The 14,169-nt window shown below is 40.7% G+C and overlaps 1 protein-coding gene across 5 annotated transcripts in view; it reads left to right on the top strand.

The window, feature by feature from the left end:
• The window catches only part of cep135 (centrosomal protein 135), a 134,199-nt gene that overhangs the window by 71,665 nt on the left and 48,365 nt on the right, over positions 1-14,169 (top strand). For all 5 annotated transcript variants that reach the window (XM_063043105.1, XM_063043103.1, XM_063043104.1 and 2 more), the window contains 2 exons: positions 1,674-1,825; positions 12,281-12,396. In XM_063043105.1, the coding sequence (XP_062899175.1) occupies positions 1,674-1,825; positions 12,281-12,396 (268 nt within the window). The remainder of the gene's footprint in view (positions 1-1,673; positions 1,826-12,280; positions 12,397-14,169) is intronic.

Below are 14,169 nucleotides of genomic sequence, written 5' to 3'. Positions count from 1 at the left end.
CCCTTTTTCCTCCAAACATTACGATGGTCATTATGGCCAAACAGTTCAATTTTTGTTTCATCAGACCAGAGGACATTTCTCCAAAAAGTAAGATCTTTGTCCCCATGTGCACTTGCAAACTGTAGTCTGGCTTTTTTAAATGGCAGTTTTGGAGCAGTGGCTTCGTCCTTCCTTTCAGGTTATGTCGATATAGGACTCGTTTTACTGTGACTATAGATACTTGTCTACCTGTTTCCTCCAGCATCTTCACAAGGTCCTTTGCTGTTGTTCTGGGATTGATTTGCACTTTTCACATCAAAGTACATTCATCTCCAGGAGACAGAATGCGTCTCCTTCCTGACCGGTATGATGGCTGCGTGGTCCCATGGTGTTTATACTTGCGTACTATTGTTTGTACAGATGAACGTGGTACCTTCAGGTGTTTGGAAATGGCTCCAAGGATGAACCAGACTTGACATCATTTTCTGACCTCAATCCGATAGAAAATTTGTGGGCAGAACTGAAAAAGTGTGTACGAGCAAGGAGGCCTACAAACCTAGTCATAGTCATACTTTATTGATCCCAGGGGAAATTGGTTTTCGTTACAGTCGCACCATAAATAAATAGTAATAAAACCATAAATAATTAAATAGTAATATGTAAATTATGCCAGGAAATAAGTCCAGGACCAGCCTATTGGCTCAGGGTGTCTGACCCTCCAAGGGAGGAGTTGTAAAGTTTGATGGCCACAGGCAGGAATGACTTCCTATGACACTCTGTGTTGCATCTCAGTGGAATGAGTCTCTGGCTGACTGTACTCCTGTGCCCAACCAGTACATTACGTAGTGGATGGGAGACATTGTCCAAGATGGCATGCAATTTGGACAGCATCCTCTTTTCAGACACCACTGTCAGAGAGTCCAGTTCCATCCCCACAACATCACTGGCCTTACGAATGAGTTTGTTGATTCTGTTGGTGTCTGCTACCCTCAGCCTGTTGCCCAGCACACAACAGCAAACATGATCGCACTGGCCACCACAGACTCGTAGAACATCCGTAGCATCGTCCAACCGATGTTAAAGGACCTCAGTCTCCTCAGGAAATAGAGACCTGACTCAGTTACACCCGTTCTGTCTGGAAGAATGGAACAAAATTCCAGCAACTTACTGTGAGAAGCTTGTGGAAGGCTATCCAAAATGCTTGACCAAAGTTAAACAATTTAAAGGCAATGCTACCAAATACTAACAAAAGTGTACGTAAACTTCTGACCCACTGGGAAAGTGATGAAAGAAATAAAAGCTGAAATAAATCATTCTCTCTACTATCATTCTGACATTTCACATTCTTAAAATAAAGTAGTGTTCCTAACTGGCCTAAGACAGGGAATGTTTTCTAGGATTAAATGTCAGGAATTGTGAAAAACTGAGTTTAAATGTATTTAGCTAAGGTATATGTAAACTTCTGACTTCAACTATAGCTGATTTTTCCTATGCTTTATGGTAGTCCTTTGCTGCCTGAGAGTTTTGGGGAGAAATGCAGCCATTCCTGATGGGTCAACTAAATTTCTCAGGAAAATTAAGCCCAATCTTTCCTTTGGGTCAAAGTCAAAGTCTTTCCTTTGTACTTTTTGGGATATCTTATTTTACTTTTAAATGTTGAATGGTCATAGTCATTATTGTGTTTTTTTTAACAGCTTGATAATGAATGCTTCACTTTCAAGAAGAAGGTTGCATCACAAATGGAAGATATAGCAGCACTTGAAGAAAAAACCAAGCTTCAGTCACAAAAACTCTTGCAGACAAGTGATGATACTTCTCACCTAAAGGCAGAGCTGAGTTCAGTTAGGTGAGTGTTACTTTTGTGATGTAGCATTCATATTTTGGTTTGAAATTGCCGGTCCTAGTTTCTTGATCTAGTTTCTGCTCTACAATTGAATCAGAATCATGTTTATAATCACTGACATAATTATAAACACATGAAAATTACTATAAATTTCAAGAACAACATGGAAAAAACTAGTGCAAAAAGAAAGCAAGATAATGAGGTACTAGTTCATAGTCTTCTGAACTCTTTGGAAATCTGATGATGGAGAGGAAGAAGCTGTTCCTAAAACATTGTGTGTGCACCTTCAGACTCCTGTACCTCCTTATTGATGGTAATAATGAGAACAGGGCATGTCCTGGATGAGAGTCCTTCATGATGGCTGCTGTCTTCATAAGGCATTGTCTTTTGAAGATGTCCTCAGTGATGGGAACCTTGTGCAGCTTTTATTGATCTAATGCGTTGGTCCCTCATACCAGACGGTGATGCAACTAATCCCAATGCTCTCCATGGTTCATCTGTAGAAATATGCCAGCGTCTGTAGTGATTTACCAAATCTCATACCAACTGAATCAGAATCAGGTTTATTTTCACCAGCATGTGAAGTGAAATTTGTTAACTTAGCAGCAGTTCAATGCAATAGATAATATAGAAGGGTAAAAATAGATAAAATAAAAATAATAATAAATAAATCAATCAATTACAGTATACATATATTGAATAAAAATCGTGCAAAAAACAGCAATACTGTATATTTTAAAAAAGTGAGGTAGTGTCCAAGGGTTCAGTGTCCATTTAAGAATTGGATGGCAGAGGAGATGAAGCTGTTCCTGAATCGCTGAGTGTGTGCCTTCAGGCTTCTGTACCTCCTACCTGATAGTAACAGAAAAGGGCATGGTCTGGGCGCTGCCTTTCTGAGACACCACTCCCTGAAGATGTCTTGGGTACTTTGTAGACTAGTACCTAAGATTCAGCTGCCTAGATTTACAACCCCTCTTCAGCTTCTTTCAGTCCTGTGCAGTAGCCCCCCCCCCACCCCCCTACATACCAGACAGTGATGCAGCCTGTCAGAATGCTCTCCATGGTACATCTATAGAAGGCCTTGAGTATTTGTTGACATACTAAATCTAATAAGGTACTGCCTTCTTTATAACTACATCGATATGTTGGGACTAGGTTAGGTCCTCAGAGTTCTTGACACCTAGGAACTTGAAACTGCTCACTCTCTCTACTTCTGAATCCTTTATGAGGATTGGTATGTGTTCCTTCATCTTGCCCTTCTTGCAAAGAATTGCAAAGAAATTCCAGCAGATCTAAGAAAGCTAAATATAAAAATGAGACAAATATTCACTTCGAAACTTCTTTGTGGTATTATGCATTCCAACAAATAAATTTGGAAGAATGAGTCTATTTGCCTGTTGGGACTGTTTGATTCAGGTTTACTGTAAAACAGTTCTATCCTGTTGCCCTTAAACTCTCAAGGGCATTCTTATTAAAATAGATGGTACTGTCTGTTTGATGTATGACTTGTTTCTGTACTTAATCAATTACTTCAGAGTTGTTCACACTAATCCTGACCTTCGCATTGTCAACTTTCTGCTCATACAGCACCTATTTTAATTTCTGTGCCTTTGTGAACGGCCAGCTCAGCAGCATGAGATGTGAGCCACACATTGTTGCTGGAAAAAAAATCTTAAAGTGAAGGTGGTGGGAATAACGTTTTTAGAAGCTCACGTTAACTCCAATGTACAATTTATTTACAAATGCCTTTGTCATTGATCTGACGAAGGCGTTTGACACGGTCCGCAGAAACGCGCTATGGATCATCCTTAGAAAGCTTGGCTGCCTGCAGAAATTCACTACACTCAGTCGCCTGCATCACGATGGTATGACCGGAGAAGTGTTCTCAGATGGTTCCCCATCTGAGACTTTCAACATCTCAGATGGCGTGAAGCAAGGGTGCATTCTAGCACCAGTGCTCTTCAACCTCTTTTTCAGCTAAAGCAAGCTGTTAAGGACCTAGACCTGGGTATTTACATAAGATATCGCCTATACAGATCGGTGTTTAACCTGAGACGCCTTGCTGCAAAGACCAAAACGTTGAGGAGGCTCATCACGGAAGATGCCCTGTTTGCTGATGACTGTGCCCTCATGGCCCACCAGGAGAACCACCTGCAGACGATTGTCGACCGAATCACCAACCAGGAAGTCCTTGACAGAGCCAACAGCACAAGCATTGAGGCAAGGATCCTCCAGGCCCAGCTACGCTGGACTGGCCATGTAATCCGCATGGGTGAAACAAGAATCCCCAGGCAGCTGCTCTGCGGTGATTGAGCATGGCAGTTGCAATCAGGGCCGCCCCAAAAAAAGATTCAAAGACAATCTGAAATCGTACATCAAATGGGCAGACCTCCAGCCTCGACAACTTGAGGAGACCGCAGCCGACAGGGCTGTGTGGCGCACCTGGACCAGAAAAGCTGCATCTGACTTTGAGGATGACCAAAATCAGCGCCTTGCAGCAGCACGAAACCAACACCACAAAGCTGTGTATGCACCTGTTCTAACAACCACCATTCCATGCCCAACCTGCAACCGCATATGTGCTTCAGCCTTTGGCCTCCAAAGCCACGTGCGTATCCACAGACGACTGCACAATGTTTAGTCTTCCTCGGACCCCGAGAGATTACCACCACAATTTATATAGGAACGAGTAGAAAATTTGATGTGGGAGTATACCAGGAAGGTGTTTACTTGAATAGAACACTAAAAACTATCTGTAACAAGTCAGTATTACTTAACAAAAGAATGTAAATTGAACACAAAATTTCATGCTGAGACTGATGAATAGAAAATGCTGGAATGTAAAGAATTAATCATTATAATTTTGGCAATGACCCACAAGGGACCTCATCCACATGCAACAGTGTACTGGATTAAAACAGGACCATCTTCACAAGATGATCATTAAAGGTATATATATATATATATACAGTACTTGTGTTAAAAGCAGCAATCCTGGAACAGTTTAACAAGTTAACTATTGATTTATAATTTTAACAGAGCACATTGATATAATATCTTTAACTTCTGCAGGCTATCCCCAAACACTTCACAGCCAAAAAATTTTTAAGTGCAATTATGTAATGTAAACAAGTGAAGTAGTTCATAAGATAGCGGAGCAGAATTACGCCATTTGGCCCATCAAGTCTGCTGTCCCATTTCGTCATGGCTGATTAACTTTTGTTCTCAGCCCCATCTCCTGCCTACTCATACGTGTCCCCCCCCCCCACGTATCCCTTCATGCCCTGACAAATCAAAAATCTATCAGCCTCTGTTTTAAATATACATAAGGACTTGGCTTCCACAGCTGCCTATAGCAACAAGTTCCATAGATTCACCACTCTCTGGCTAAGAAATTCTTCCTCATCTCCATTTTAAAACGGTGCCCCTCTATTTTGAGGCTTCGTCCTCTGATCTTAAACACTCCCACCATAGAAAATATCCTCTCCATATCTGCTCTATCATTCGATAGGTTTCAATGAGGTCACCCTTCATTTTTCTAAATTCCAGTGAATACAGGCCCAGAGCCATCAAACACACTTCGTATGACAAGCCTTTTAATACTGTAATCATTTTCATGAACCTCCTTTGAGCCCTCTCCAGTTTCTGCACGTGCTTTCTAAGATAAGGGGCCCAAAACTGTTCACAATACCCCAAGTGAGGCCTCATCAGTGCTTTATAAAGTCTCAAAGTTACATCCTTGTCATCTTGAAACAAATGCTAACATCATATTTGCCTTCCTTACCACACACTCAACCTGCAAATTAATCTTTAGGGAATCCTGCGCAAGGGCCCCCAAAACCCTTTGCACCTCAGATTTTTGTATTTTCTCTCCATTTTAAAAAAAATACAGGTCGACCTTCACTAATCCGGCACCATTGGCACCTGAGGAGTGCCAGATTAGTGAAAATGCCGAATTACAGAAGGATCATATTAAGCATAATCAGTGCTGGATTATTGAGGGAACCGGATTACAGGTAGTCGGATCTAGTGAAGGTCGACTGTAGTTAATTCTTTCATTTCTTCTACCAAAGTGCATGACCATACACTTCCTGGCACTGTATTCCATCTGTTACTTCTTTGCCCATTCTCCTAATCTGTGTCTTTCTGTGGCCAACCTATTTCCTCAAAACTACCTGCCCCCTCCTCCTATCTTTGTATCGTCTGCAATCTTTGCAGCAAAACCAACAATTCCATCATCCAAATCATTGCCATATAACGTAAAAAAAGAATCTGTCCCAACACAGACCCCTGTGGAAATCCACTAGTCACTGGCAGCGAACCAGAAAAGGCTCCCTTTATTCCCACTCTTTGCCTCCTGCCAATCACCCACTGCTTTATCCGTGCTAGAAGCTGTCCTGCAATGCCATGGGTTTGTAGCTTGTTAGGCAGCCTCATGTATGGCACCTTGTCGAAGGCCTTCTGATAATCCAAGTACATAACATCACCCAATTCTCCTTTATCTATCCTTGTTATTTCTTCAAATAATTCTACAAGATTTGTCAGAAAAGATTTTCCTGTGAGGAAAATGTGCTGACTGCAGCCTATATTATCATGTGGGCACAGATAGTAGGATTATCATTTAATCTGCTTCAATTGTATTGTTAAAATGTCAAACGTTTACAAGCAAGAGGAAGATACCTCCTGTTCATCTTTGAATATGGCTGTAGAATCTCCTTTATTCACCTAGAGAGTTCTGAAAGACATTGCAGTGCATTGAAGTGTCTCATTTGCTGGTGTGGAGCTTCTAACTTGCTAGCATCTGATTTAGGCAAAAGTACTACTTTTGATCCACAATAATATTTAAAATTAAAACAAAGTCAAGTAGGTCTATATTTTACTAGAACTTGTATTACTTGTTTTTAAAAATTACCACCTATCTTGCAGAAGAAGTAACACTTCCGATTTGGATTTTGCTTATGATGATGAATTTTAGTTAATACGATATTGTCAATGGCATCTTCTCGTACACACTACTATTTAGTAAATGTAGTTTGGTGCAATTCCATAGCAGTTTTGCGCTCTAATATCAGAATCAAAAAAAAAGTTTAAAGTTACTTCAACCTTTCAGTACTTAAACAGTGCAAAATTGCTTAATTCTTGGCAAGATGTCAGAATCGATTTTGAAAAACTGAAATGTGAAGTTCATGACTTAATGGTCCACTATTTGTGTATCATGTCAGTAAACCAGGTGAGATGAGGGAACATTCATTTTCTAGATCCAAGCACAGTGAAATTCTCAATGCAATTAATGACATCAGATTTGAAAATAAAGCTATCTCTATAAACCTGGGACATAGATGGTAAGAGTCCTAGTCCACATTTGTGTGCTTCATCAGATATTTGCTATAATGTTTCAACAACTTATATTAACCACAATACTGGCAAGTTATAGATATCCCCATCTACATCAACGGAGCTGTAGTGGAGCGTGTATCAAGCTTCAAATTCCTTGGTGTCCACATTTCCGAGGATCTCACCTGGTCCCTGAACTCCTCCATCCTGATCAAAAAGGCGCTACAGCACCTTTATTTCCTGTGGAGCATCAAGAAAGCTCACCTCTGTCCCAGGATACTGACGGACTTTTACTGCTGTATCATTGAGAGCACACTCACCAACTGCATCTTAGTGTGGTACGGCAATTGTCCCGTATCGGACTGCAAAGCACTCCAGCGTGTGGTGAAAACTGCCCAGTAGATTATCGGCACCCAATTGCCCACCATTGAGAACATCTACCATAAACGCTGTCTGGGCAAGGCAAAAAGCATTATCAGGGATGCATCTCACCCTAACCGTGGACTTTTTACTCTCCTCCCATCCGGTAGACGGTACAGGAGCCTATGCTCCTGCACCAGCAGGCACAGGAAGAGCTTCTTCCCTGAGGCTGTGACACTGCTGAACCTCACATCACAGCGCTAAGCAGTATTGCACCCATATTGCACTGTCTCAGTACTTTTATATTTGTGTGCTGTAGCACTTATTTTTTATTCGCAGTTATTTTGTAAATAACACTACTTCTTGCATTTCTGGTCAGATGCTAACTGCATTTCATTGGCTTTGTATCTGTACTCGGCACAATGACAATAAAGTTGAATCTAATATCTATGAAGGAAAATGAAAATCCAAAATTTCATAAAATAAAGTGGAACAAATTTGTCACTCTGCTGGCTGGACTCAATGATTGACGAGTGCTAAACAGTATGAAAAAATCTTATGTGTGTTTCGCACTTTAGGTGTGCATACTATTTGTGCAGAACTGATGATGGGGGGGTTACTGAAATTTTATGTAATTGGTGGTCCTGTAAATGTGATGAAAAGCAAATGAGTAGAAAATGCCAGGATGATTGCAATGACAAAAATGTATAATGTCGTTCAGTATTTTAACAGATTTTATTGGAGGTGTTGTGATAGAATTTGGTCATAAGTATGTGAAGAGCAAGAGGATAGGACATGAATGAATAGGACCAATCAAGTGTGACAATGGAAAAGTGTGTACGGAACCGAAGGAAATAGCAGAGGTACCTAATTAGTACTATGCTTCAGTATTCACTACAGAAAAGGATCTTGGCTATTGTAGGGATGGCTTACAGCAGACTGAAAAGCTTGAGCGTGTAGATATTACGAAAGAGGATGTGCTGGTGCTTTTGGAAAGCATCAAGTTGGATAAGTCGCTGGGACTGGACAAGATGTACCCCAGGCTACTGTGGGAGGTGAGAGAGGAGATGGCTGAGCCTCTGGCGATGATCCTTGCATCATCAATGGGGACGGCACAGGTTCTGGAGGATTGGAGGGCTGCAGATGTTGTTCCAGTATTCAAGAAAGGGAATAGAGATAGCCCAGAAAATTATAGACCAGTGTGTCTTCAGTGGTTGGTCAGTTGATGGAGAAGATCCTGAGAGGCAGGATTTCTGAACATTTGGAGAGGCATAATCTGATTAGGAATAGTCAGCTTGTCTTTGTGAAAGGCAGGTAGTTCCTTACGAGCCTGATTGAATTTTTTGAGGATGTGACTAAATACATTGATGGAGGAAGAGCAGTAGATGTAGTGTATATGGATTTCAGCAAGGCATTTGATAAGATACCCCATGCAAGTCTTATTGAGAAAGTAAGGAGGCATGGGATCCAAGGGGACATTGCTTTGTGGATCCAGAACTAGCTTGCCCACAGAAGGCAAAAAGTGGTTATAGACAAGTCATATTCTGCATGGAGGTCGGTGACCAGTGATGTGCCTCAGGGATCTGTTCTGGGACCCCTACTCTTCGTGATTTTTATAAATGAGCTGGATGAGGAAATGGAGGGATTGGTTAGTAAATTTGTTGATGACACAAAAGTTGGGGGTGTTTTGGATAGTGTGGAGGGCTGCCAGAGGTTACAGCGGGACATTGATAGGATGTTAGAAGTGGGCTAAGAAGTGGCAGATGGAGTTCAACCCAGATAAGTGTGAGGTAGTTCATTTTGGTAGGTCAGATATGATGGCAGAATATAGTATTAATGGTAAGACTCTTGGCAGTGTGGAGGATCAGAGGAATATTGGAGTCCGAGTCCATAGGACACTCAAGGCTGATGCGCAGGTTGACTGTGGTTAAGAAAGCATACGGTGCATTGGCCTTCATCAATCAAGGGATTGAGTTTAGGAGCTGAGGGGTAATGTTGCAGCTATATAGGACCCTGGTCAGACCCCACTTGAGTACTTCTGGTCGTCTCACTACAGGAAGGATGTGGAAACGATAGAAAGGGTGCAGAGGAGATTTACAAGGATGTTGCCTGGATTGGAGAGCATGCCTGATGGGAATAGGTTGAGTGAACTCGGCCTTTTTTCCTTGGTGCGATGGAGGATGAGGGGTGACCTGACAGATAATGAGAGGCATTGATCGTGTGGATAGTCCGAGACTTTTTCCCAGGGCTAAAATGGCTAGCACGAGAGGGCACAGTTTTAGGGGGCTTGGAAGTAGGTACAGAGGAAATGTCCGGGATGGGATATGTTTTTTATGCAGGGAGTGGTAAGTGCGTGGAATGGCCTGCCAACGATGGTGGTGGAAGTGGATATAATGGGGTCTCCTGGACAAAGTACATGGAGCTCAGAAAAATAGAGGGCTATGGGTAACTCTAGGTAATTTCTAAGGTAAGGACATGTTCGACACAGCTTTGTGGGCCGAAGGGCCTGTTTTGTGTTGTAGGTTTTCTATGTTTCTATTTATTCTCAATAAGTCATTAAATTCTTGCTGCCATGATGACTAAGGACTTGGGAATCAATGGACAAAAAATGGTAGCTAAGTATGCAGCCTTGCCCAAGAATTGGGAAGAGTGTGCTACCTTGAAGAAAATGCCACACATGGATCTAGACATTTTTGTGAAGAACCTCTTTGATGCCTGCTTGTGCCAGGTCATTATTTTGGGAGGATCTCTGGCTCAGCACGTTGACTGAGCATCCAGTCAGTTTCAGAAATTCTCAGTTTATTAGGAAGCAAGAAATATTTTATCCATTGTTAAATGAGTATTGGAATATACAGTACACATTAAGTTAGAAAAGCCAATATGTCATTAAACATTTTTCAAAGAAGTAGTTAAATATGCATCAGTGTGTTTTAGGGCCTCATACTGTGTTATGCTGGTTTTTTGGCTTGATTTGAGTATACTGTAAATGCTTGAATATTGTGCTAACGTAGTGTAAGATTCAGTGTTCTTAAATATAGCAAGATTTTCTTTTGCATGTAGCTTAAATGTAAGTCAGTTCTTTGCATTTATTTGCCCTGGAGAAGCTTGCAAACGACAGCCTGTGAACGTACAACAAATTGTCAGCAGCAACTTTCGGATGTCCACATTAATCTGTACCTGTGCATAAATTCAGAGTTAGTGCCATTTTGTAATGCATAATTTATTAGGTTACTAAAATAACGTAGTAATAGCATGATACTAGGTTACTAAAATAATCTGAATTGAATGGAAGATTCCGACTGTTATATAAATAAATATGAAATATGCTTCAATTAACGAGTTGAAATTGACTGTCCTGTTGTACATACGATTTATTACAAATTATTATAAATTGCACATTTAGACGGAGACGTAATGTAACGATTTTTGCTCCTTGTGTATGTGAAGGATGTAAGTCATAAAGTCAATTTAAATTCTGTTTGTGCTGTTTCTTCAACTTAGTGAAACAGCTCAAAATACTTAGCCATAAAGTCAGAAAAATTAATGCTGTAAAACATGTTCACAGCGTTAGACTGAGGATAGATCTAAAGGGAGTGGCTGTACAGATTAGAGAGTGGGGTCTAGATGGCTGTTGATGGGACAAAGAGAGGAAGGATGGGAAGAAAACCAAGGTTTGAGAAATACCTGCTGCCTTGCCCTGGCTCATTTAATGAAATCCTCATTTATAATTTTTTGTTATTTCAAGACTTTACTATTTCAATATGTTCCTAGGTGGTTCCTTTCTTCCATGCTTCTTGAATATTGTTGTTTATATCATGAACTGAAACAAATCTTAGTTAACGATCACAGTTTGCTTGATTATGTCCTTAATCCTGCCTTTCTCTGTAATCCCTTCCGTTCCCAAAATCCTTCTTAAATGTTAAGTAATTCTGGCTTTTTACATGTCCTAGACTTGAATCACCCAAACGTCTGGAGGTGAGGAAATTACCTTCTCCTTTTTCCTTTAAGGTTTTCACTTTAATCATTTTCTCTATTACTTTTTTTCTTGTCTTTGTATCAAACACTTATGAAATGCCATAGTGTTTCACTTTGTTAAAGATACTATCTATATGCAAAATATTATATTGATCTTAATGAATCAAAAATATTTTGCACCTTTCACAGGGCTGGGCAACTCAAAATTTGAAATCAACAGTAGATTAAAGTTTTTGTTTTGGCTTGTAAAGATCCAGTAGGGAGATAGTATGAAAGGAGATCGCAAAGGTTCTCGGTGAGCTTTGAAAATAGGGCAGACAGCAGGCAATAGCAACGAAGCAATTCATGCCAGCCTGTGAACAACGTTATGTAACTTTTGAATGCAGAGGGCCACTCTTAAAAAAGATATACTGAGGGGCAGACGGTCACTTTTTGTACTTTTTAAAATATTTTGTCCATCTGATTCTTTTCAGAAGAATGTTTGGCTTTCCACTATGATAAATATTTTTTTGTAAAATAAACTACAAGCTTTCATCTAATCTTTTGGGGTTAAAGATTGCATGAGGCATTTTATTTAGTCGCTTTCCTGTATTGTCTACTCGTAATGCTGCAAAAGGATTCATTTTCTCGTGCATTAAGAAACATGATGAAAAGAAAGAACAAGAAATGTTAATCATTTAGTCAGAAGATGTTACCATTGTATAGGATGTTTCCCAAGTTCAGAGACAAAATGTATGAGTAATCACTAATAATCCTCGCTAAAGAATGTTACTTTGTATTAATGCTTAGGTTACAGAATGAACACCTGGAGAAATCTCTTGCAGATGTGCAGCATCGATTGTCAATGAAAACCAAGGAGCTCCAGGCATTTCAAGATCGGGTTACCAGACATGAGGAAAGGCTAGGTAAAAGTGATAAAAATAATATGTTATGAATCATTAATTAAATTATCAAGCCTCCTGTCCAAGTTAGGTTTCTAAATGTTATGGTGGTACGCTCTGCCACTTTTGAGCATGTTTTCTTAGTAGTCCCAGTTGTCCTTACAGAATAAAGACAGAACAGTTTGGCTTTCTCAAGGAAATCCAGGCTATTAGCTTGTTTTTCATCCAGGAAAATTTTATGCAACACTGATACCACAAATAACAAACAATACACAATATGCAATTAAACGATTGAGTTTTATAATTATTAATTTGACAATAAGGTTAGTAAAGAAAACAGAAAAGAAAAAGGGCCATTCTCATAAAATAGTCTAATGCGCAACGTTGGAGCTCACGGTTTTTCTGTCTGTTCGTTCTCCAACGATTTTCACCCTGGCTGTCGACTCCTGACCCCATTCCAAGTCCACTCTGTCCTGCAGTCTACTACTTCCCCATTTTGGCATCTTCTCTCTCCCATGTTCTGCCAAAGAAAAGACTGTGAAAACTTCTCTCAGGCCCACAAGAAAGCAAATCATCTCTCCTCATTGCCCAGCGCCATTCCAAAGCCCCCGTTATCTCCAGTCATAACCCAAACACTGCGCTACAGAGAAGCTATTACATTAGCAGGGAAACCGTTCCCAGGTCGTTAGATTAGATTAGATTATGAGGACACGCACACGTGTTTAATGCTATTTGCATGCTTCTAATTTTATTTTCTTATAAATTTTACATTTTTAATCATCTGAATATTTCTGAGATTTGTTTTTAAAAAAAAAACACGCCAGGGATACTCTCAAACAATTTAACAGCTTTGACAAATAGGGGACTCGATAGTTAGAGAGGTACAGGTAGGAGGTTCTGTGGTTGTAACAGAGAATCCAGGATGGTTTGTTGCCTTCTGGGTGCCAGGGTCAAGGATGTCTCTGATCGCTTGCATGACATTCTGAAATGGGAGGGTGATCAGCCAGATGTTATGGTGCACATCGGTACCAATGACATAGCAAGGAAGAGTGAGGAGGTCCTGGAGAGTGAGTATAGAGAACTTGGTAGGAAGTTGAAAAGCAGGACCTCCAGGGTGGTAATCTCAGTGTTGCTACCCGTGCTACGTTCCAGTGAGGGTAAGAATAGGATGCTCTGGAGGATGAACAAGTGGCTGAGGAACTGGTGTAGGGGGCAGGGTTTCAGATTTCAGGATTATTGGGACCTCTTCTGGGGCAGGTGGGACCTGTACAAGAGAGACGGGTTACACTTGAACAACAAAGGGACCAATATCCTTTCAGGGAGGTTTGTTAGTGCTATTGAGGAGGCTTTAAACTAGATTTGCAGGGGGATGGAAACCAGAGTGCCAGAGCTGACAGTGTGGCTGGGTTGAAAATAAATGATGTTAAAAGTTCAAGCAAAGCCGCAAATAGAAAGATTATGAGTGGTGGTAAAAATCTTCTGAGGTGTATATATTTCAATGCTAGGAGTATTGCGGGGAAGGCAGACGAGTTGAGGGCGTGGATTGACACGTGGAATTATGACGTTATAGCAATTAGTGAAACTTGGCTACAGGAGGGGCAGGACTGGCAGCTTAATATTCCAGGGTTCCGATGTTTCAGATGTGATAGAGGCAGAGGAATGAAAGGTGGGGATTAGCATTGCTTGTCAGGGAAAATGTTACAGCAGTGCTCAGGCAGGACAGATTAGAGGGCTTGTCTACTGAGTCCTTATGGGTGGAGCTGAGAAACAGGAAAGGTATGGCCACATTAGTGGGGT

This window comes from Mobula hypostoma, chromosome 3, assembly GCF_963921235.1.
Source record: "Mobula hypostoma chromosome 3, sMobHyp1.1, whole genome shotgun sequence".
NCBI classification, from domain to species: Eukaryota; Metazoa; Chordata; class Chondrichthyes; order Myliobatiformes; family Myliobatidae; genus Mobula; species Mobula hypostoma.
This window is presented reverse-complemented; position numbering and strand designations above follow the sequence as displayed.